The sequence below is a fragment of the Aptenodytes forsteri genome, unplaced genomic scaffold (assembly GCF_000699145.1).
Source record: "Aptenodytes forsteri isolate BGI_AS27 unplaced genomic scaffold, ASM69914v1 Scaffold245, whole genome shotgun sequence".
NCBI classification, from domain to species: Eukaryota; Metazoa; Chordata; class Aves; order Sphenisciformes; family Spheniscidae; genus Aptenodytes; species Aptenodytes forsteri.
In genome coordinates this window covers 1,173,762-1,196,143 of record NW_008795686.1, presented here as the reverse complement: position 1 = coordinate 1,196,143, position 22,382 = coordinate 1,173,762, and the positions used below count along the sequence as shown (strand labels likewise).

The 22,382-nt window shown below is 39.3% G+C and overlaps 1 protein-coding gene across 1 annotated transcript in view; it reads right to left on the bottom strand.

The window, feature by feature from the left end:
- The window catches only part of ME1 (malic enzyme 1), a 157,591-nt gene that overhangs the window by 33,118 nt on the left and 102,091 nt on the right, over nt 1-22,382 (bottom strand). Inside the window, exons 6-7 of the mRNA XM_009282708.1 lie at nt 10,917-11,026; nt 458-555 (exon numbers count right to left, since the gene is read on the bottom strand). Of these exons, the coding sequence (XP_009280983.1) occupies nt 458-555; nt 10,917-11,026 (208 nt within the window). The remainder of the gene's footprint in view (nt 1-457; nt 556-10,916; nt 11,027-22,382) is intronic.

Here is a 22,382-nt window from a genome sequence, read left to right as displayed (position 1 = left end):
ACACCCCCAGGTCCTTTTCCGATAGGCAGAATACTGAAAAACTATATTTAATGACAGGAAAAATCAAAGGGGCACTGCTTCTTACTAAATAACACTGACTCTGGTAAATACATTTTATTTCATTTCTCTTTGGTGGCCTGATATATTTCCTCATCTTTCCAAAAAGTTTTGTTTGTTTATATTGAGAGCAGTTCAATAATTTACAGCTGAAGAGCTAAAACCCGAAGTTTTAAAAAGAGAACAGATCTCTGCAATATGTCTTGTGAAAAATATGAGGCTTGACCAGATGATCAGAGATTTTTCAGTAAGTTTACATTTGAATTAAGAACCAACTTTCAGCAGGTATTAGTGATCATTCTACCCATTTCATCTTCTTGCTAACTGGATACATATAACTTGATTAAATATTAAGAAAAATCTTCATAGTACAATTTTTCCTGATGTATAAAATACATACCTCTCCAGCTCCCTGGAACAACACTGTGTGATCTGATAACCTGTTATTGGTGATACGCAGAGCTGCAAGAAGCCCTGCAACAGCCACAGATGCAGTTCCTGAGATAAAAAAATGAATATATTTGGTTATTCTGGAAATAATTACAAAGCATTACATTTTAAATAGTTCCACAGCATCTTGCGGCTAAAAGATACAAGTACTTAGGGTAGTAACAAAAAGTTCAGTGGAATTGGAGTTGATCTACTTTATTCTTATGAAAGTCAAATGTAAGTGGGAATATCTTCAGAGTAAAAGTAAATAAAATATGATTGATTGATTCTACTGGATGGGCATAATGGCTGGGGCATTCGAACTATTATAAAATATTCTGGTTATGACCTTTTTTGGGAGGAAAGGGTGTGAGAGCCAGACAGAAGTATTTTGAAGGACTCCAGATACTGAAAATTAAGATACTGGTCTCATTCTTCAAACAGATATACTTCAAATACAGTAAAATACAAGACTAAAATAAACCTTTATTTCTCATAAAATACAGTAAAATACAAGACTAAAATAAAACTTTATTTCTCATGGGGAGGTTGTCAGAGTAGAAGAGCAAACTGAACATTTACAGAGAAACTAAGCTAGCTGAAAGAGTAAGGACAGCTTATTTAAGACACCAACTGTCCTACTGCATCTGAAAGCCCTCGGGACTCCAGTCTACTGTGAAAGGGGTACTAGCATCTAAAACATTGGAAGTACCTTTTAAATCTATCTTTGAGTTATGCCACACAGGGAAAAAGGCTAACATTTATTTTTATGATTTAGCCTGTGGAGGTCTTTCTTCTCCAAACCAAAACCACAGAGAGCGAGATACCCGTCTGCCTTTGAATGGAAAGATTTTGGTCCTCATCATGAGAAACACCTCTTAAGAAAAAGTAGAGCAATAAACGGATCTCAAGTAGGCATCTAACCCAAACCTGTTCACAATGGCAGGATCAACAATACCTCTGGGATTTCTGACAGATCTTTGTCTAACTTGTTCCTAACATCTTCTTTCGAATACTCCTATGATCTCCTCAGCAAGCTATTCCAGTGTTTCAATATACTTTTTGTTGAAAATTTCAAATCTAAGTGTTTTTTCTTCTGCTTCTTCTTCTATTTTGGCCTCGTCTTATCTACCACTGGAAAACCTGTTCTTTCATCTTTGCAACAAGACGTGTATTATATTTGAAGACTAACGATGTCCCAACCTGCTTTTCTTATGTGGAACAATCCCAATTCTTCCACTCTTTCAGAAAAATACGTTTTCTAAAACAGTTAGCACTCATTTCTCTCCTCTGGACTTTATCCATTTGTTTCTTATCTTTCTTGAATTGCAGCATCCAAATCTATAGACAACACTGCAGCTCAATCATTAGCACTGCCGAGTCTAGCTGTCAGCTTCTGTCACGCTGAAGAAAGTTGTATTTAGTCACCAGGACATGGTATCTGGCTCTTCTGATCCAAAGACCAGTTACTCCTTCTCCCCAACAAAGCCTACTGGAGGGGGAAGGCCTTCTTTCATGGTTTACTGACTTCAGGTAACAAGCTTGTATTTTTTACAAATGATCATCGTCACTAAAGCCCAGGCACAAGGTGGCCCAAAAAAGACAGTCCTTATTCCTGCAATGAACTTGGATCCATTAAATATAAGAAAAAAGCCCAAGAAAGTGCATCAGTTTTCAACAAGTTCACAGAACCCAGAAAGACATCCTGTGGACAGGGATATGGCAGTGAGGTAGATGATGCCAGCAGAAAAGTTGTGCTCAGTGTGCCTTTTCAGAGGAGGTTCCGAAGAACCGATAGCGGACAGCATTGATTTAATCAGGACTGAAAGAGCTGTATCAGCCACTAACGATTAGGTATTGAAAGTGGAAAAATGGGTTTCAACAGTCTTTGAGGATTTATGATGCCTATCTGATTCAGAGAGAGCTGAACCACAGGGAGACAAACATGAGCCCTGAGATGTCCCCCTTGTTCAGTTCTGGGCATAAGAACCTAATTCTTCCTTCTCCAGGCAGTGGCTGCCATTGACTGACCCAAGGAAACCAAAGATGAGCCATAAATGATTTTGAGAAGCCTGCAAGAACGTGCAAGGAGGAGATCTGCTGGCTCCTACAAGTCTGTTCCTGATCACCACAGCCCTAACTGCAATTGTCTACAAGCCACCTGGTTGTTTTTGAGGGGAGAATTCACATTGCTACTGATTTTTCCTCCAGAAAAAGTGTGAAATAGGTATTACCAGCCCTCCAAAAGCACTTGGCCCAGAATCTGCACATTCAACATTTGCCCTTAATGTGCAGCTCCCCTGAAGGATGTACTTTTGCTGTTCACAAGCCTACTTTCTCATAAGCGAGGCGAAGTTTAAGGCTGAGACAGCAGTAATCTCTACATTAAACTCAAGGAGATGCTCAAAACAGGTATTCATATTGCAGGCATACAGACCATTAAGTTTCAAATACATGTAGCTAATGAACTAAAAGAACAGAAGTAGTAAGAAGCCTGGTATTGGGTAACCCTCTCCTTAAAAGATGTCATTTGGGTGATGGGTTTGAATCTGTGGTTTATAGGTAGGATCATCTGAGTTTCATGAATGGTTACGTTTTCAAGGCAATGCTTAGTAAAATTTAAGAACACATTTTCAAGTTAGAAAGTCACTTCTTGAAGTAAATCCACCTGAACAGTTCAAAAACATGTGTCTTTAGAACTAAAAAGTTTGTTACGTGCTTTTGATTATGACTTTTCCTTTCAATCATCAGAAATACAGGACACCTTGTTCTCATCCCACTTAATGTTTGGACCATACAAATTTGTCAGTTTTAGCTATTTAGTAATTTTTATGACTTGTTCTGAGAGCTGAGATCATTTACTCTCTTCTCCCTCATTTCTAAATAAAAATATCTAAAAAATGGTTCCTCTGAGGCACGCCTTTGGGAACAACAACCGTCGGACTGAGACACTTCAACCCCACAGTATCCAAGAGCTAGCTTGTTTCTTTCCCAGATGAAATTAAGTCTTCCTCTGGCGAGTGCCAAATTGGCAAAGACCAAAAATGGCAAAAGAGAGAAGTCAGACCGTGCTCTCAGTTTCCCTTGGTACTCTACCAAACAATCCTCATAACTGGCAATGAAAAAATCCCATCCTCTCGTTGGATGCCAAATTCTTTCTTCTATTTTATATTACACAGCTGTGCTTGCAGGGGAGGAGGAGGAAGCCTACATAACATGGCTTATTCCTAAGACCATCGATCTGGTCTCCTGAAAAGGAAACCTGAGCTGGAGCACTGTAAGGTCCTGTTTCCAGCCCTTGAAGACAGAAGCTGTGACCACAGCAGCACCAGAGGACTTCTCAGAGAGCCGGGAAAGCTGCTCTTCAAGCTGCTTTCTTCTGACAGAGACAAAATGAAACACTGAAAATTTATAACGAATGGGATCCTGCTTATCTTCATGGCTGATGTACTGTTGCTAAGTTTGTTAGCCAGAAAAATGGACTACGATTAAGTATTATCCGTTGGCATACTTTTACAAACTCTATTACAATACCATCTTCTGTTTTAAGGAAAAAGAAAAGAGGTATGAAACATGAATAAAATACTACATTGAATGTCAGTAACATTTTGCATTGATTATTTATGCAGGATGTGAGTTATTACCTGTATGTTCATTATGAGGGTGATTCAGAACAAAGGTTATAGTAGCAGCATACAAAGGCTTAAATATTGTATTTCTCACAAATCACGCTTTGCACAGAAGAACTGCTCTAAAAATGGTATTTTAAAAGTACCCCACATCGGTTTTATTCAGCCATTTGACTCTAAAAAGCATAATAACCCAGTTTATTAGATTACTGAACCCACTATCACTGCTGCTGGCAGTGGCTGTCATCACTCCTCGTCAGCAGCTTCCCTTATTTCTTCCTATTGAAAGGGGGGCACCGTCAGTGTGAATAGCAGATCTGTTTAACCGGAACTGCTCTGACTAACGGCATGACCTTAAATTTCACCCTGAATACTGACTCGAGTTTTTGAAAAGAATCAAAATGCAATTCACATCCATCTGCCAAAGCCTAACCACTTCTCATGAACATTACGAAGCAGAAACAGAATTTCGCTGCTTTTCTGACTGTCATCGCTATAGGAAGGAGAGAAATGGCTTCGCCTCCCTCTCCCACAGAGCACACGTTAAGTCCCTTGTGTGCAGAATAAGATAGACAATGTTCACGGATATGATTTTGAAAACCGATTCTATCTTCCCCAAATTTCTAGAAGAATAACCACAGCAAGTTTAACAAAGGATAGTTTTCTAAAGCAGTGTTAGCTGCTGTGACAGCAAACACTTCGTTATAGTTTTATAGGAAGGTGAGTCATATCTTGTAAAAATATGGTAGATGTGACATTTCAAAGTACACTATTCTTTATCAAGTCTTTGTTTTCTGTCCAAGATTCTTTAGCCTTACTTGTTACTGTAAACTGTACGACTGAGCATGAATATGTCAAAGGAAATCCTAGAGACCACGGCCTTTTGGGGTTGGCACATTATAAATGCTTTGGAGCACAGAGTCTTCTTTCAGCAGATGCAACAATTAAAGAAAAAAAGGGGGGAAAAAAGCCCCAAAACATGAGGAACGAGAATTTAATTTTTATTGGATGTAGTTTAATTTACATTAGCAAGAAATGGCTTACAGCACTGAAGCCTTTGTCCATTATTTAAAGTTTCAAAAAATAAAACTTGTAATCAAGTATTAGTAGTTCCTTTACGTCATTTTCCCTACCTCATCTTAAAAAGCTAGCAAACAAGAAGAGGGGAGGAATTTCCGCAGCACATCCTAAAATCTGAGCTATTCATTCTGGACTAAAAGATTAGGAAGTGGTAAAAGTAAAATTCATATTTCTCAATAGACAGCATAATAGAAATCACATGTTAACACGGTCAGTCTTCCAAATAGCACTGCATAGAGTGCCAGGGAAAAAATAAATCATTCCCCTCTCCTACACTAACTGGGGAAAAAAGGTGACAGTCAAGATCCTGTCTAAAAGGTGTAATCTCAGCTGCGAGTGAGGCAAGTGCTATGGCTGTGGGTAGATCAAAAGGACCCTCTTAAGAGATGGGAGCTCCTTCTTCTTGCCATGAACTGGCTTTTCAAAGCTTTGTACGCGCACCGCCCCACTCTGCAGCCGCAGCAGGCAGGCAGTGCAAAGAGGGGAAAAGGCTCTAGTGAAGGAGAAATGGAGCCTTTTTAAAAGAGCAACTGCTTGGTATATTTGAGAAGGGATAGAGTCCCAGAAGCACAGGGTGGCTGAGGCTGGGAGGTCATCTGGTGCCACCCCCCTCCTCAAGTAGGGCCACCTGGAGCCAACTGCCCAGGAACATGGTGAGAATGGATTTCTTTTTTTTAACCCGTAACAACCAAAAAATGGAACAGAAGAATACTTGTATATACACGTATATACACATGGAAAAGTATACAAAAGCTACAATGGGGGATTTACTTGAAAGCATACTGATTTCAATGCAAATTTACCACTGAGTACCAGAGAGGTGATACCCTGAATATACTGGAAGAAAAATATACTTCACATAACCCTACAGTGTGTGTCTTAATAGGATTTTTTTTATTATTTTATTTTAAAAATCCCAATGTCTGTTTCACCTGGAAGCAAATGTCACTTCATATTATGAAAGAGGTTTTCTACAGTTTGCACATAATATCAGAATTTGAGATATATGATATCAATATATGAGCTATTGCATGTCATTCAACTTTGCATTTTTCAAATTCTTGATCAGAGAATGAATTGGAAGCCCCGTGCCCATCACAACCACAACAACAAACCCCAAACCTTCTTTACAATTTGATTTCAAAAACTGTAATTTCCAGGTACCAAATGTATCATTTCCGATGTTAACGTTAAAAAGAATTGAATCTCAAAAAGGAGAATGCTTGTGACAGAGAAATTCTGACTTCTGAGAACTGCACTGACTTAACGTTAAATTGGTCATAACATAACTTCCAGGTATATTTTTTCTAATTATTCAAATGGCAGTCTGCTGAACATTTAGCATATATTTTAAATCAAACCACACATGTAAGATGGAATAATAATCTTAAATTATATGTGCTCTACATTTTTATTTTAGGTCTGTTTCTTTTCATAAAATTTTGATGCAATTGAACAGCACAGCTGTTAAAAACTAATGACAGCTAAGGTCATGATGGATACCAAAGTAAATTCCAGTCCAGTGCAATCTCTCCATGCAAATATTTTTGTTGGCATAAAATACAGGTTCTGTGTTCATAATGGGGAAAAGCATTGCACCTGTGGGCACAGTGAAATAGAGCTATAACACTAGAATAAAAACTCACAGTATTATATTGCATCAAGAAACACTTATGTAGATTGGCTTATACTGCAGAAGTTTGTCATTTTCCATTGAGATAATTTTAAAGTCCAGGGGTGGGGAAAAAAATCAAAACAATTGAAACAATTGAAATAATTGGCCTGCATAGAAGCAGCAAGGCTAGAGAAATTTATGCCACTATTTCAAATTTAACCACATCAGCAATGACTACAATCAGCTATCATGTGATAAGCTTTGAGAGACCCATGTAAAACAAATGCACGGCTTCTAAGACATGGAAACGTGCCTTAAGCCACTGACTGTGCTTGAGTAGCAAAAACTCTTTCAACAGACACACCGAAACCAAGATGGGTGTGGAAAAGGGAGCGCTACGGCACCCTGCTCTGCGCCAGGTGGGTTTGACGAGGGGCAGGCAGGTACGGCCCGAGCCGATCCCACCCGTGAGTGGGATTTCAGGCACTGCAATCCTGGACTTGTACCCAGGACGACTTCTTTAACCGATCTTAAGAGATTTGTTCAACATCCCCACAGCAGGGAAGGGAACAGGTTAGTTTCTCCAATGGGATTTTCAACCTCCTAAACTGTGAATCGCAACCCTGCCTCCTCCCAGGGGTGATCAAGCAGAGAACATCTTCCACCCTGATAAACAGCTTTGTTTGCCAACAAAAGCCCCAATTCTTCTTCTGGCATTGGTCCATTCCCAGGCAGGTGTTGGAGAGAAAAGAAAAAAAAAAAACAAAACACCAAAAACACCACACATTTTGTATCTTTAAGAAAATTCCACTCTGTCCTTATGACTCCCCCTTCCTAAATATACTGGAGATGAGCAAAGCTAGCAACCCGATCTAATTCACTTATTTCTAAATGTTGTGAAGCTTGACATTACAATATTAATTATTATTTCTCCCATATAGGAAATTATGATTTAAAAAAAAAACAATTTTGGAAAATGCTCTCTAATAGATAGAGATAACCAAATAAAAGTATTTGGTTTGAATCCAAGGCTTTCACTGATTTACATTTCCAAAACCCATTTTCTATATGTTTCAGAGAGGGGAAAAAAAAAGCAGCAAGCTGATTTGTGGTCAGAATAAAAACAAAGAAGAATCCAAGGAAATGAGGGAATATTTTCTCCCTAAAGCAACATTATTGCTACTGTGTTTGTAAAAAAAATTTTGAAAATATAAATATGAAGAAATGATCATAATCGCAGAGGGAAAAAAATTCACCACCCATTCAAACCCAAGATGCTTTCTAGAATGATAAAATAAGAGCAATTTTATTATTCCAATACAGATTTATAGCAGTTGGTCAGAATCCTGTTCGCCCTTGTTCCCAGTTCCTTGAGTACAGAGAGGGGACGTAGAAAAAGTTAAAAAGCTTTTTCCGAAGTAAGAGATGTGACCGTGCTGTAGCAGGGATGGAGATGAAACTGTTTCCAGAAATTCTTAAATATATCTATAGGTGACCCTTAATGGCCAATCTTTAGTGGTTTTAGATCATCAGTGTTTTGGCAGACACTTTTTTCCAAATGTTCTGCAATGGCATCAGTTAGGGGCATGCTGACACCGGGCAAATAGCTGCGAGCTAACAGAAGGCAACTGCGTTTGTCAAAGTTACTACTTGCAAATGGATATTCAGCTTGCCATATTTTCTTTATCTTTTATAGTGTCTGGCAGGAGTCAGGATTGTATATTAGTTTTTTTAGATTTGAGGTACTTAAAGGTCCTCATTGCATCACTAAAATATATAGGAATCCTTTGTCCGGATATCCTGTGGCAGCGAAAAAAGCCTCAAGCCCTTCCATGAAACACAGTAAACATTTCTTTCGATCACTAAAGTAGCTTTGGCTTGACAAATATTTGGACTAGGAGAAACTATGTTTAAAATATCATGTAAGCACTATCTTCAGAAGATGATGGCAAATCAGATGCAATGTTGTGTTTGCTTGCTTTTATTGGCCTGACGCTATTTGTCAGCTTTACTGCTCTAGGGGTAGAAAATACAACTGGTATACAGAGAAGGCCACTCTTTCAAGTAGCCTGGAAAAAATCGTGCCATTTAGAAACTGAAAATCTCTAAGGATTGCTAAAGAAGTTAGCACCATCTATCCTCATTAAAGTTGTCAGGTGAAAGATCCTTAGGGTTTATAAAGCTGGAATAGAAAGAGGGAGAAAAGATCACTGGATCTATATTTGGGCTGTTGTTATTCCACTGCCACATTATAGGGGAAAATGACATCCTACAAAAAAAGTTACTGAAGATACTTATGGGGATATGACGACAAACAACAGAGATCAGAGCAGACTAAATGCATCCACTTTCACCTCCTGGAAGCTGTACAAGCATTAAGGATGGACATCACCCAAAAGTCCCAGACATCGTTTATGAAAATTATCAAAAGACCCACAAACACAAATTAGATTGCAGAAACTGAATAAATTAAAAGACTGCATGTGGCTGCACTTCTAAGGAAGACCGATAGCTGCTACAGCAGCTCAGCCAAAAGCCAAACAGATACCTTCCAACAGTTTTGAACATGAAGACACCTCCTTCCAAGGTGCATGAGAGAGAATGCAATGGTTTTAAAGTGTATCTAGAGACACAGAAGACTTTCTCAGCTTAGTTTACCCATGTTTGGTACACTTTTGCTGAAAAGCTTCTCTTCCATTTCTTTGAAACTACGTTCTAGTTGAGTCTCTTTCTGATTTGGGGTGAGGACCTTCGTTCTGCAAGGAAAGAGAATTCCCTGTGGGAGCTGGGTCTCTAAACAACTAGGGAAACTTCCAGATGCTGTTTGGTCTGCTGTATTAGACTGTCGTAGCCATGACTACACTCAGACCCTGCAGGGTAAGAAGCACCATGCTTCTTACAAAGGGAAATGACATTTTATAATTAGTTTATTACCCATCTGGGAGTTTGTCCTCCATCATTTGTTTCAGATGCAGCAGTACAACTAAGCCAGGCTTGTAACAGAAACATAGTTCATGTGGCCAGCCAAATCCCTAACATCAGAAAGACAAGGGCTATTTGAATTCACTGCCATGCGTTGAGTCCCTGAAATAAGACCTAGGTCCCAAGAATGACTCAAGAATGACTTCCGGAAAACTCAAGCTCCTAATGCTTGGCTTAAAGTGCTACTGCAAACTGTTAGAAATGAAGACAGTTAAACTCCCATTTTTGATCCTGTCACTGCTGAGGACCTCCATCTACCCAAGGAAACACGAGGGGGTAAGAGGCAGCTGGGTGCCCAGGGCCCTCCTTTGGTACCTCTCTCCAGCAGTTCGTCTGACTTCAGTCTCCTCGCAAGGATGGGAGCCAGTGCACTTACTGCCCTAGAGAAAGTTATTCTCCAGTGCTCTTTTCCTGACAGGAAATACGGCAACCCAAGCAGCAGCATCCGCCACTTCAGCCCTGCTTGTCTGTCTTCTTGGGAGGGAAGGGACAAGATGCCTGTCTAGACTGAGCACTGGGGGAATCCCCCTTGCTGATGTTTCCCATCCTAGGTCTTTTCCTTTTGCCAGCTGCTACAAATGATTCAGATGGGAAACCAGAGTCAGGGGGATAATTTCCCTCTAAAATTGAATGCAGCCCTGAGACTGCAAGGAAAATTAGAAGAATATTTAACTGAGTTGTCAGTTTAAGAACTGAAATACAGTTTGACATTTTTCAAGCAAGCTCTGTTGCATGGAGGAACAGTGGAGCAGTTGTCCCTGCAGTGACAAAAAAACTGAGGGAAGTACAGTCCGGGCTTGAGCTTTGACATTTGCCCAAACATCTGAAGTTAATAATTTATATGGGAAAGCCATTCACACACTAAACTATTAAAAAAAAAAACCCTGAAGGGTGAACATCTAAATAAAGCATGAGGCATAAATGAGAGGGGAAAGGTTAAGAACAAAGACAGCTCACCAGAAACCCATGCTGATGAAACCCAAGGCAAAATGTGACCTGTACTGAACATCTTCAAATATCACAGGAAAGCTGATACATTTTTTTCCCTCTGGTACATCAATTAAGACTCATTTTTCTGGCTGGTGAGCATCACAAGAGTGGAGAGAAGCGAAAGAGTCTGTTACCTTGAATGTCATCATTGAAAGTGCAATACTTGTTACGGTACTTATGCAGGAGGCGGAATGCATTAGCATTAGCAAAATCCTCAAATTGAATGAGGCAGTTCATGCCATACCTAGAAAGACAAAAAATTGTGCATTACATTAAAAATAATACATTGTATATTAAAAAGCTATTAACATTTGCAGCTAGATTTTGAATACAAATACAATATGATTTATACATCTACTAATGTGCTTCTGTTATATTCTGTATCTTTACGTTCATATAAATTATCTAGAAGGCATAATTAGACTACTAATACGCTTTACTCAGTTCTAAGTTAAGAATAAGAGATCAGGGGAAAAGGCCTTCATCTCTCTGCAGACATCTCAACAGAAGTCTTCGCTGAGCAATCAGCTAGTGAGCAAAAAAAAAAATTGGCCCCATAAGGAGGGTAGTAAAAAGGTTAACACATTCAGAACACGGATTTTATTGTATTGTCATTATGCAGGGCAGCAGCATGACATCACTCACAATGTGATGCTCGACCATTCTTATTATAAAAGAGGTACTGATCAGAAACACAGTTAATCTAGACAAATGATAAACATGTGAGAACACTTTAAGGAAGGAAAGTGATAGCTGCAAATCTGAATCGAGTTACACGGCTAACGTACACTAAAACTTTGGGTATAGGCAGAGAAGAGGTTATCTACATTTCTTACATCCACTGTTTCACTGGATTGTCAAAACTGATTTTCTGATATGGATACTAGATGTTTCTTAAACAGTATGCTAAGAATCAATGTTATCATCCATTTCAATGTTTTCTCATCCTTGTAGCTAATGAAACAATTCAAATTGACATTTCCTATAGTACTCTGAAATCTCTATGTACTATATTTTGAAAATATAGCATGCAGTTGCATCAGATGAACAATTTCTATCATTTAGCTGATATGACTATCTAAGTCAGTTCAACAGCATGGGTAAGTAACTTTTGATGAACCTTGTGGTAACAGTCTCAAAGTTAATGCCAATCACTACATTTCTTGGAAACAATTCACTGTGTTACCTTGCTGCCTTGGACCCACTGCGTACCAAGGCTGCACTACCAACAGGAAGCAAACAACAGCATTTTTCTAGTATAGGTAGGTGCCTGTGTTGACTTCAACAGGCGTGAGGCATCTCAAATACATCTAAAAATTATCCAAGAGAGGAACACAGGAGTATTTTTTTTTTTTTAAATAAGGAAACGCCAGACTCCTGGCGCTAGACTAATATGCCAACACCTAACAAGTAAATAATTGCCCTGGTGTGCCAATAAGGTTACTCCTAAAATGAAAGTTAATAATAAGTTAAATTAATTTAATATTACTACTATGCATCCTCCAGTCCTTAGATGCATTTCATAATAGTACTGTCTCTGGATTCCTTGCTTAACATTCCTGTATGGCATTCTGAAATATTTCCTTTAAACAAAAACAAAACCAAAACACCCCCACAAAAACCCAAAAACCACCAAAGACATTTCTAGACAAAAACTGTGTAAAGACTGAATTCAAGCTCACAAGCACATTGGCAACAAGAAAAAAGAAAACATGAACATAACTTCACTATCAATTTCATATAGAAAAAAAAAGTAAAACACTAAAAGTTTAAAATATAGGGTTAGTACTAAAACTGTCTGTACAAGTTTGGATCTGGAAATATCACATAAACATTACTTGTAATATTATTCCAGGGTGGGATAAAGTTCTTTAAAAAAAAAAAGTATTATAAACTTAACTAAACCTAATGGCAATTTGCACAGACTAAGGAACCGTTTGATTAAAACTTTAAGAAAATGCTGCATTAAGGTGTTGCTATGCAATTATTACCACTAGGGTCTAACAGGGCAAGATCTCAACAGCACACGTCCTGCTTGAGCTAAAGGAGGTTTTTCCTTATCTGCTAACAGCACAAATCCAAGAGAGACAGTCAAGCAGTTCCTGCTTCATCCAGAAAAACAATACATACATATACTGAGCAGTTCAGTATAAATAATCTACTCTAACATTAATCGAGTTTTTCTTTAAACCATACATATGTTTGGCAACCACGTTAAGCAAAGCCATCAATATAAAAAAAAAAAAGGACAAAAGTTCCTGTGACTAAAAATTAATTTCCATGGAAATCACATCTTCCCCCCCAGCCATATTACAATTAGCCAAAACTACTGGGATTCCACTGGCAGGAATTGTAATCCCTGCTGAAAATAAATACATCTTCAGGTTTTATGGAAAAACCTGGACTTCTTCAGCAGCATAATGACAGGCAACTGTTTAAAAGAGAATTTGGCGAGTCAGTAATTCAGTACAGTAAATCACAACAGTTCAAATAAGAAACTGGAGCTACTTTTCAATAATTAATTTAAATTTCTAACCTGATTCAGTATCTGACATGAAATTCTGTGATTCCGTAAGGGTCCAGGAGCTGACAGTTGCATAATAATATGAAACTAATGAGATTAACACTCTGGAATCCTGGAGCTTGGTTAGAAGTGTTTCTTGGATGTCATTAAGCCAATGTCTGTTTCTTTATTTTACCATATATAACATTCCATTTTCTCATCTGCATTTGATTTTTCTCCATTTTATTACCCATTGCCATTGTAGACATGGATCAAAACTCCCTGTGAATTATATTAAATCAGTGTCCCTGTAGAAAACACTCATCCTATACTGGGCACACTATCCATACTAATTCTCTGAGCAAGATATCATGGCTGTTTAATTAAAATGGAAAAAATGCAGGCAGTCTAATTCTGGGTCTCTGAGATTTTGGTATTATAGCAGAAAAATTTCTAAAGAGCATTCTTATTCGTTGCAAGTGTTATACGTGACACCCAGGTAAAAACCTGAGACTTCAGTGCTGTCCATGACCAGTAGTACCTCATAAGATTTGTGAAGTTTGAGGTCTGTGTCTTCAAAAAAGTCTAATCAAATCCAGTCACTGGGTACCCATGATAGACAAGAAAATGACACAGTGTTTCTCTGTTTGGAGTATTCCCGTTCTCAAAACCACTAACAGATAAGACATACAGATGAGGTAATACAAAATAGTTCATCTCTGGCATTCCAGAAAATCTCCTTGCAATAATGAATTGGCTACAAAGGTGCCACACGGTTCTGGAAGCAGTGACCATACCAAAACAGCCATCAATTATTCTATGACTTCCACATCTTACTATCGCAATCACTTACAGCAGAAAGTTGAGCCAAAACCTAAAATTATGTTCACAGCCAACGGCTCAGTTCCACTTTCCTTCCTGTATCACTCTGCAATAACCTTCCACCCCTATCGCACTCTGATGGACGGGTTTAGGTTGTGGTGTCTCCACTATAAAGGGACCCTCATGAAAGTAGAACATGGCTTCTCTGTTCGCACCTCATACCCTATTGTCATCACAAATCTTCGGTTTGGAACTGCACCTCTTCATAGGTGGGTATGGTAGATAAATGACTGCTGGATGAGAAGGGAACCAAGCACTTCATTGCTCGCCCATGTGCAGTCATCAAATCCTGTTGTGCCTTCCAAACCACTCGAATTCCAGTAACTGTGGGCCACTACAGTGCTGTACTTCATATTATCTTTCAAACATCATGAAAAGAGAAAACAAAGCATAGAGCTACCCTAAAATGTGACAATCTTAAGATCTATCATCAATATTTTATACAGATAGGGCAGACTGACTTTGTTGAGTTTCCTCAGATGACATAGAGTGACTGATCAGGTAGGTCCAGAAGCAAGTAACTGAGATTTGCTATAAACGAAATCATCAGATTTAAAAACAACATTGAACGGTTGTGATTGACTGTTACAGGGGGCATGTTAAAAGCAAAAGGCCTGCAGTTGAATGCCAGCAGCTCCAGGCAGGACAAGAAGATTAGGAGGCAGTTACAAGGAACTGTCATGATAGAAAACACCGTAAGAGATATTTCTCCATATATTAAAAGTAGTGGACTACATATCATTATAGTGTGAAATAAGGGTGTTAACCTATGTTCTGCTTATCTAAGCAGCTAAACTTGATCATCATATACCTTAGGAGAATTTCACCTTCCTATTTGAAATTTTAAGGCGTACACATTTAAAATGTAACCTAAAATCCTTTTAATTTGAACGTGTCACCAACAATAGAGTCACAGGAGCAGGCAGACATTGTATGCGGTTACAATGCTGCAAACATGAGTCACATACAACATATCATGCCTTATCGCTTGCCCTAAACAGAGATAACATTTCTCCAGCTATCACTACTCTTGACCCAGGGATACACAGGGGATAATTGGGGAAATGGACATAACTAACATGCATGTTCATATTGAAAGGTGGTACAAATAAACGGAAGAGAGAACCTACCCAGTGGGCATCAACTGTCTTAACCAGAACACTTGAAGAAATGACGGATCTAGTCCTAGACTACCAAAACTAAGAAAATAAATGAAAATCTGGGACAACATTCCTCTTCAGTGTGCAACCATAATGCCTGGTGAATTCTTGCTCTGGAAAACACTTCTCTGATAGCAATAGCTTGGCTTGACTAGCCTGGCTAGGACTGCTGGATTCTCACAGGCACGTGTTTCGTAGCTGTGAATTCCTCTCTTCCGCCTGTTTGGGATCTGTCACTGTGGCAGATTAAACATACATAAATTGTCCCTAGAAAGTAATAATGCAGATCACTGTTCCCCCTCGTAAATCCTGTTTTGTCACCCATGTCTTTTTGTGTACTTGGATCTTAGTCTCCTGCTCCACGTCATACAGGCAGTCTGAATCAGGATCCAACTGGACGGAAGTTCAAAGCCATCTTTCCTTTTTCTGTTGTGGACAGAAAATACAGCCAAGAGTCGTGGCAAGCATGCAACATCAGATATGTCATCAACTAGGGGAGGCAAACGCTGGACAACGGATTAAAAAGAACCATCCCACTGAATAACGTGTGGTTGCCAGAAAACAGTTTCCAATACTTCTCCCAATTTACAACATATTTTGTGTGACAGCCTTAGCTTTGTTTTCCCCATTTATAAATAAATTTATATTCAATTGTCTGTGACAACAATGTTAGTATTTCAAATCATTCTACACATTATATCTTTATGTAACAGGCTGGAGAAAAATGCCCACAGCTCTTTAACCATCCCAAATACACAGTACTAGCATTTTGGCAACCTGATGCTCTTAAGAACCTCAAACAGGGAAAACCCTCAAGAATCCAGTGGGAGCTGTAAAAGTTTGGGCATCATTTTGAATTCAAACCATATGATCAGTAAAATCCATGCTTAATCCTACAGCTAAGAAATTTTTCTGGGAATACATTTGGATCATTTGTTCTTACTGCCAGCCATTGTTTTGGAAACCTTCCTAAAGGAACAAGTGGTTGTTTTTTAGGTTTCTAGAGCTTCCAAAATCCTATTTGACTATTTTCTTTGTTCATATGGGCCTGGAACTGAAAAAACCTTAGAAACCAGCAGAAGTGGTTGCTGCCACCCATTCCTAAGAAGGAGCAAAACCAAAATGATAGCAACGTTGGTGTTCTCTCCCTTGCCTCGCGCATCATGCAGCCGCTCTGCCAGCCAGAACCACTTATAGTGCACCAGGACGATGTGGGAATCATCTCCTTCCTCCCCACTCCAAACGCTGTAAGCTTGTTCATTTCCATATATCCCACTGCTCAAAACAGATTTAAAGCATAACGGCCACTGCTATAAACTCCTCTTTGTGCCAGGGCTTTCATGAAAGGATGCCTTCCCACCTTCCCTCCTGACAGCTCTTATGACCTGGATCTTCTCTTCCTGCTCTCCCCCAACCTATCTTTAACTTCATTTCAATAAAGCAACTAAACTGCTGCAATGAGGTCATACATTCATCCTAGCACCTCTTCCACTACAATTTTAACCTGCTGGTTAAATTCAACCAAATTTGACCGAGGGGGATAGAGTTTTCCACAATAATTGCTACGTATATGTTCTGTGGAAAAAGGTGGCCAAGATGAGAAACCCTCCAGCAAGCACTGCAGCCACTCTGCAGCAGATGTTACTACTCATGCTGCCTGTCTAACAGCCTGATGTGCTACAGCTGCACAGGACAGAAATCTGTCCAAGGTGTACTCAGCTCTAGCCAGTGCTATAATGCAAATACCTTCCCAGAAGAGGTTTCATTAAATTACAGATAACTTTCTCTCTCTGTCCTGAATTGGACCAGCAAGTCAGAGACAGGACATTCTTCACAGGAAGAGATTTTCTAAAGAACTTAATAGAAACTGTCAGCATCTCTGCTTTCCACATGAAGTCCCATTTTAAATTCCCCCCCCCCCCCGCAGGCAGCCATTGTTTTTGTTTTATCTACAGGCATTTACTTCTTTCTTAGGAGTATTTTTGATAGCCATGTTCTGTTTCCAAACCAATCCTTGCCCCAATGAGCTCAGTACCTATGCAAACTAGGCATGGGGGTAGGGGAGACGGCAGCATTTAGCACCCACGCTAGTACCAGCAGCAGATTCTTGCTTCATTCACGTTCTCCTTAAGGAAATATAATTCTACAAAAGTTTTCCAGGTTATTATTCCCTGGCATGACCACAGTGCTATAGTGTCTGCAGTGCAGCCCTTCTTTGTAACAGTGCTTCTAACAGCCCTCTACCTGCTCTTCCCTTCTCCATGGTGTTCATGGCATTTCTATCCCAGGAGTAGTGAGCACTATGGGCTGGTGATGGCTCATAATGTCCCCTTCCTCCCCCCCCCCAGCCAACAGCACTGCTACATGTGTGGACTTCACGGGCCTTGGGAAAAGCAAGGCTTAGGAGCAGAGCACTGCTGAATTCAGAAGGTCTTGTGGTTGGTCATCCTAGAAGTTGTTGCTTGTAAAATGACCCTATTTTAAATCCCCCCCCCCCCCGCAGGCAGCCATTGTTTTTGTTTTATCTACAGAAAGCATTTACTTTCTTAGGAGTATTTTTGATAGCCATGTTCTGTTTCCAAACCAATCCTTGCCCCAATGAGCTCAGTACCTATGCAAACTAGGCATGGGGGTAGGGGAGACGGCAGCATTTAGCACCCACGCTAGTACCAGCAGCAGATTCTTGCTTCATTCACGTTCTCCTTAAGGAAATATAATTCTACAAAAGTTTTCCAGGTTATTATTCCCTGGCATGACCACAGTGCTATAGTGTCTGCAGTGCAGCCCTTCTTTGTAACAGTGCTTCTAACAGCCCTCTACCTGCTCTTCCCTTCTCCATGGTGTTCATGGTATTTCTATCCCAGGAGTAGTGAGCACTATGGGCTGGTGATGGCTCATAATGTCCCCTTCCTCCCCCCCCCCAGCCAACAGCACTGCTACATGTGTGGACTTCACGGGCCTTGGGAAAAGCAAGGCTTAGGAGCAGAGCACTGCTGAATTCAGAAGGTCTTGTGGTTGGTCATCCTAGAAGTTGTTGCTTGTAAGCAGACAAGCGAAAACAGTTTATCCGCAGCCAGACACCATTTACATAAAGGGCTTCTGTTATGTAAAAAGGGAATTAAATTGAAAGCTTTTGTGGTATACTAACATAAACAATTACTACAAGAAAAAGATGGTCTGTTTTTTAACTTAATTTTTCATCAGCTTAGTTGCATCACACTTTGTAGCAAGGAGTACTTGCTTTTAAAATTGAAGACTCAGAAGTCCATCCTACTGAAATATTAAGTTGAAAACACTTCTAAACATACTCTGTCTAATTTTTTGTGCATTTTCAAAGTGCTGTTAAAGGATTAATATTGATGGTCACTAAAGAACCTGAAGATTTCTTCTACTTCAATAGCTGATTGAATTAACTATCAGATGTCTCAGGGTTGTGTGATATAAAGGCTGTGAAATAATTAATCATAAGTTACCACTGTTGTAAATATATTTTATTTCTTCTTGTAGTAAAGTTTTTCATATTTTATTTTGGATTTAGATATTTGTACTAAAGTATTTCACACAACAATGTTGTCAGGAACTAGGCTTGATCATAACCTTGACTTTTCCAGTGCACACGCAGAGAGTCTTGTACCAGAAATATGAAGACTGGCATGAATGAAGGATGAATGGAAACATATGCAAAAGCACCAGAAGCAGCAGCAAAGCAAAGGTGAAAACAGTGGCACATACAGATAACAAAGGACAAAACTGACTGCAGGAAAATTAGAAAATTGTCTCGTTTACATCAAGATGAGCAAGCCCAAGCTCTGGTAAGGCCACAGCACAGGCAACTCTGGGACTAGGACCCTGCACCTTGATAACAGGAGAACAGCAACAATAGCAATGCACTATCACAGCACATCACGTATGCCAGCCCTTATCCTATGGGTACAGCAAGATGTCATATTACAGCCCGAAGAAACTCAACATGAGAACACACAGACAAATGGACAGCAGACTTGCCTAAAATTTATGAAGGCTGAAGTAAAACCCTGCGGCAAAAGAACCATACCAGCATAGCTGTTGGATCCTAAAGGCATAAAAGACCCGCATCAAATCAGGTTTGTCACCACTAATCACCAGGAGCCCAGGAAATGCACTGAGGGCCCTTTTGCCTTCAGTGCCACGCATGAGCACTGGCCAGACCACATGGACACATACATCCTGGTGCTTTGAGTATGCATGTGTGAGACTGAGTGAATAAAATCAATTTGTTTAGAGATTTTGTAACATAAAACCATAAGATCTTGCACTGAATGTTGTCAAATTAATTTCCTATGGTGGGCTTTGCCAAGTTGCCTGCTCCCCACTGTGAAAAAGTCCCCTCAGCAGGAAGGTGGCTGGATGACACAGTACTGAGATACAGTATAATGCATGTTATACAAATAAATTATACTTTTGAAATTTCACAAACTCAGACATAAGCCAAACTCTCACACTCAGTTCTTGACATACACAAACATCAGCCCCAGCAGACTAGATCACTGCCATGAAAAAACATACCACACAAACTTCCACAATTGCAGAGGTATACGGGCTTGGATAATCCTCAAGTTCAATTTGAGGAGGAAGAAAACTATATTGCAAGTTTTGGTAGTTTCCCTCCTTAAAAAAAAATTCCATGTGGATTTGAAGTAAACAGCAAATTGAATTACTGTGATGTTTTCTCATGAATATGTATTGGTTCACTTGTTACCTGATCCTGACCTCACCTAAGTCAAAAGTAAAACTCCGGGAGCCTGAAAATGCAATTCTACCTCTTCTAGCTATTCTGCTGCTTTTCCCAGTGTTACCGCTTAGCTGCTTTAACTGTGACTTAGACCTAAGAACAATCTCAAATTACCTTCAGTTTTATATTCACTTAAGAGAGATGAGTGCAGATTTGAGACATGATCTGAGAGGGTGGGGTTTTTTTTTCCTTTTCTGCCTCTTCAGTTCTTTAGAGACTTGGCATGGTGACACTTTTGGCTGAGGGAGGGAAGGGTACTGAACAGATGGATTGGTCAAGTGTCTGAGCAGGCTAAATCAGAAAAACAGAGAATCAAGAAAGAAATCCGTCTCAGCTGGAAATAGTGAGTAGCTTTATTCCTCATGAATCTTTAGCTGTAACTAAAGGTGTGTGTCATGTCTTGCCCTCCCAAATATTGAGTAGTCCTCAGCAAGCCCTTTAAGCTTACTTTTTAATTTTAATTAAATGGTTTTCCACTAAACCAAGAAGTAACTGTTGTTATCAAAAAAAGAGCATATAAAATACATTATACTGTATGATAAGTCACCCTACACAGCTTAAATCATTTGAATCTGGTTTCAAATGGGTGTTTCCTGGTCACTTCATGACTGCAATCTTTAAACGTGTGTTAAAAAGTCAATGATTATTACTGTCTGGTTTAGATTGTCAGGAATTTTACTTTGCCAAGAAAAGCATCAGAAAACCACAGTTCTGAGGTTTCCTCTGTGTTGGCATGCACCTGCACACTTTACAAATAAGATTTTTAATGTTCTAAATCTGGACAACTGGACAAAAATTATCAAAAAGATTTAAGTACAGCAGCACTTGAACAATGGTCAACAACAGCAGAGGGCTGTCACGGGGAAGCCCTCTATAGATCTTCCAGGATGAAAGATACTATGTTATATCTATCACTATTCATAATTACTGTGATTAATGGAACCATCTATTCCAAGAAGCCTGGATTCCTATATCTGGACATGAAATGTTTCTCTGGGCAAGTTCTCAGATTTCTGTATTAAAATGAGAGCGGCACTTGGAAAAGGTAAAGGTTCCCATTCGGTTGCACAAATTAGATTTGCATTGACTGTGTGTACTTTAAGGTGGCATTTTGCTTATACAAACTGCATCTTACTTTCTTGAGAATGAACCTTCATATATTCACTGCCCAGACACCAGTTTTCCCCACTTTCCAGAAGGGGTGGGAGGGTTTACATTACAGCAACAAGAATAAAAAGAGATCCTTGGCTGATAATTCTACACCAGAAAGTTTCATAATAATTCTTCAATTGTATTTATTTAACTGCGTCTAATAGCATTTAAAAATACTACTTCAATAAAGGCTAATTTATTAAGGTATTTACTTAAACATATGAGAATTCCAGCTTGGGTCAACAGGATTATTCCTTTGCTTTAACTTAAGTGCATGCTTTGATGCCTTACTGAATCAGGCCCGAGTGATTTATAGCAAATGCAATACCTTTTTGGAAAAGATATTGTATCTTTTGCCAGATCCTAAAGATTGCTAAGTGGCTTTAGGAGGTTAAAACAAGATGCCTGCATTTGCTTCATATTTGATTATATTTTTATGAGTTTATAGATATTTTTCCTAAAATAAAAGATGCAGTTGGATAGCCAAATTAGTACAAAGCCTGGGGCAGCACATCTGCTCTTTCCCCCTGCTACTTAAGATATAATGAACAGATGGAAATCTCGCTTCCACCACTGACAGCCTTCACCTTGACTGTTAAAAGGCAAAGAAGTAATGACCTTTCAGAAATGTCAAAGGGAGACTGGTAACAAGAATACTTAAAGTATTTCCGACAGATTAAATACACTCCATAATCTTTGTACTGTTTGATCATTTATGAAACACACCTCTCCCTCCCCAAATACTTGATGGTGTTTTTAAGGCATTAAAATATCTTATGTACCTGCAACACAAATTACACTTGAGAATAGCAGCATATTGGAGGGTAGACCAAAGAAATACTTGATGGTGTTTTTAAGGCATTAAAATATCTTATGTACCTGCAACACAAATTACACTTGAGAATAGCAGCATATTGGAGGGTAGACCAAAGAAATGGAGAATCATAGAATCATAGAATCATTGAGGTTGGAAAAGACCTCTAAGATCATCGAGTCCAACCGTCAACCCAACACCAGCATGCCCACTAAACCATGTCCCTAAGCGCCTCATCTACACGTCCTTTAAACACCTCCAGGGATGGGGACTCAACCACTTCCCTGGGCAGCCTGGTCCAATGTTTCACCACTCTTT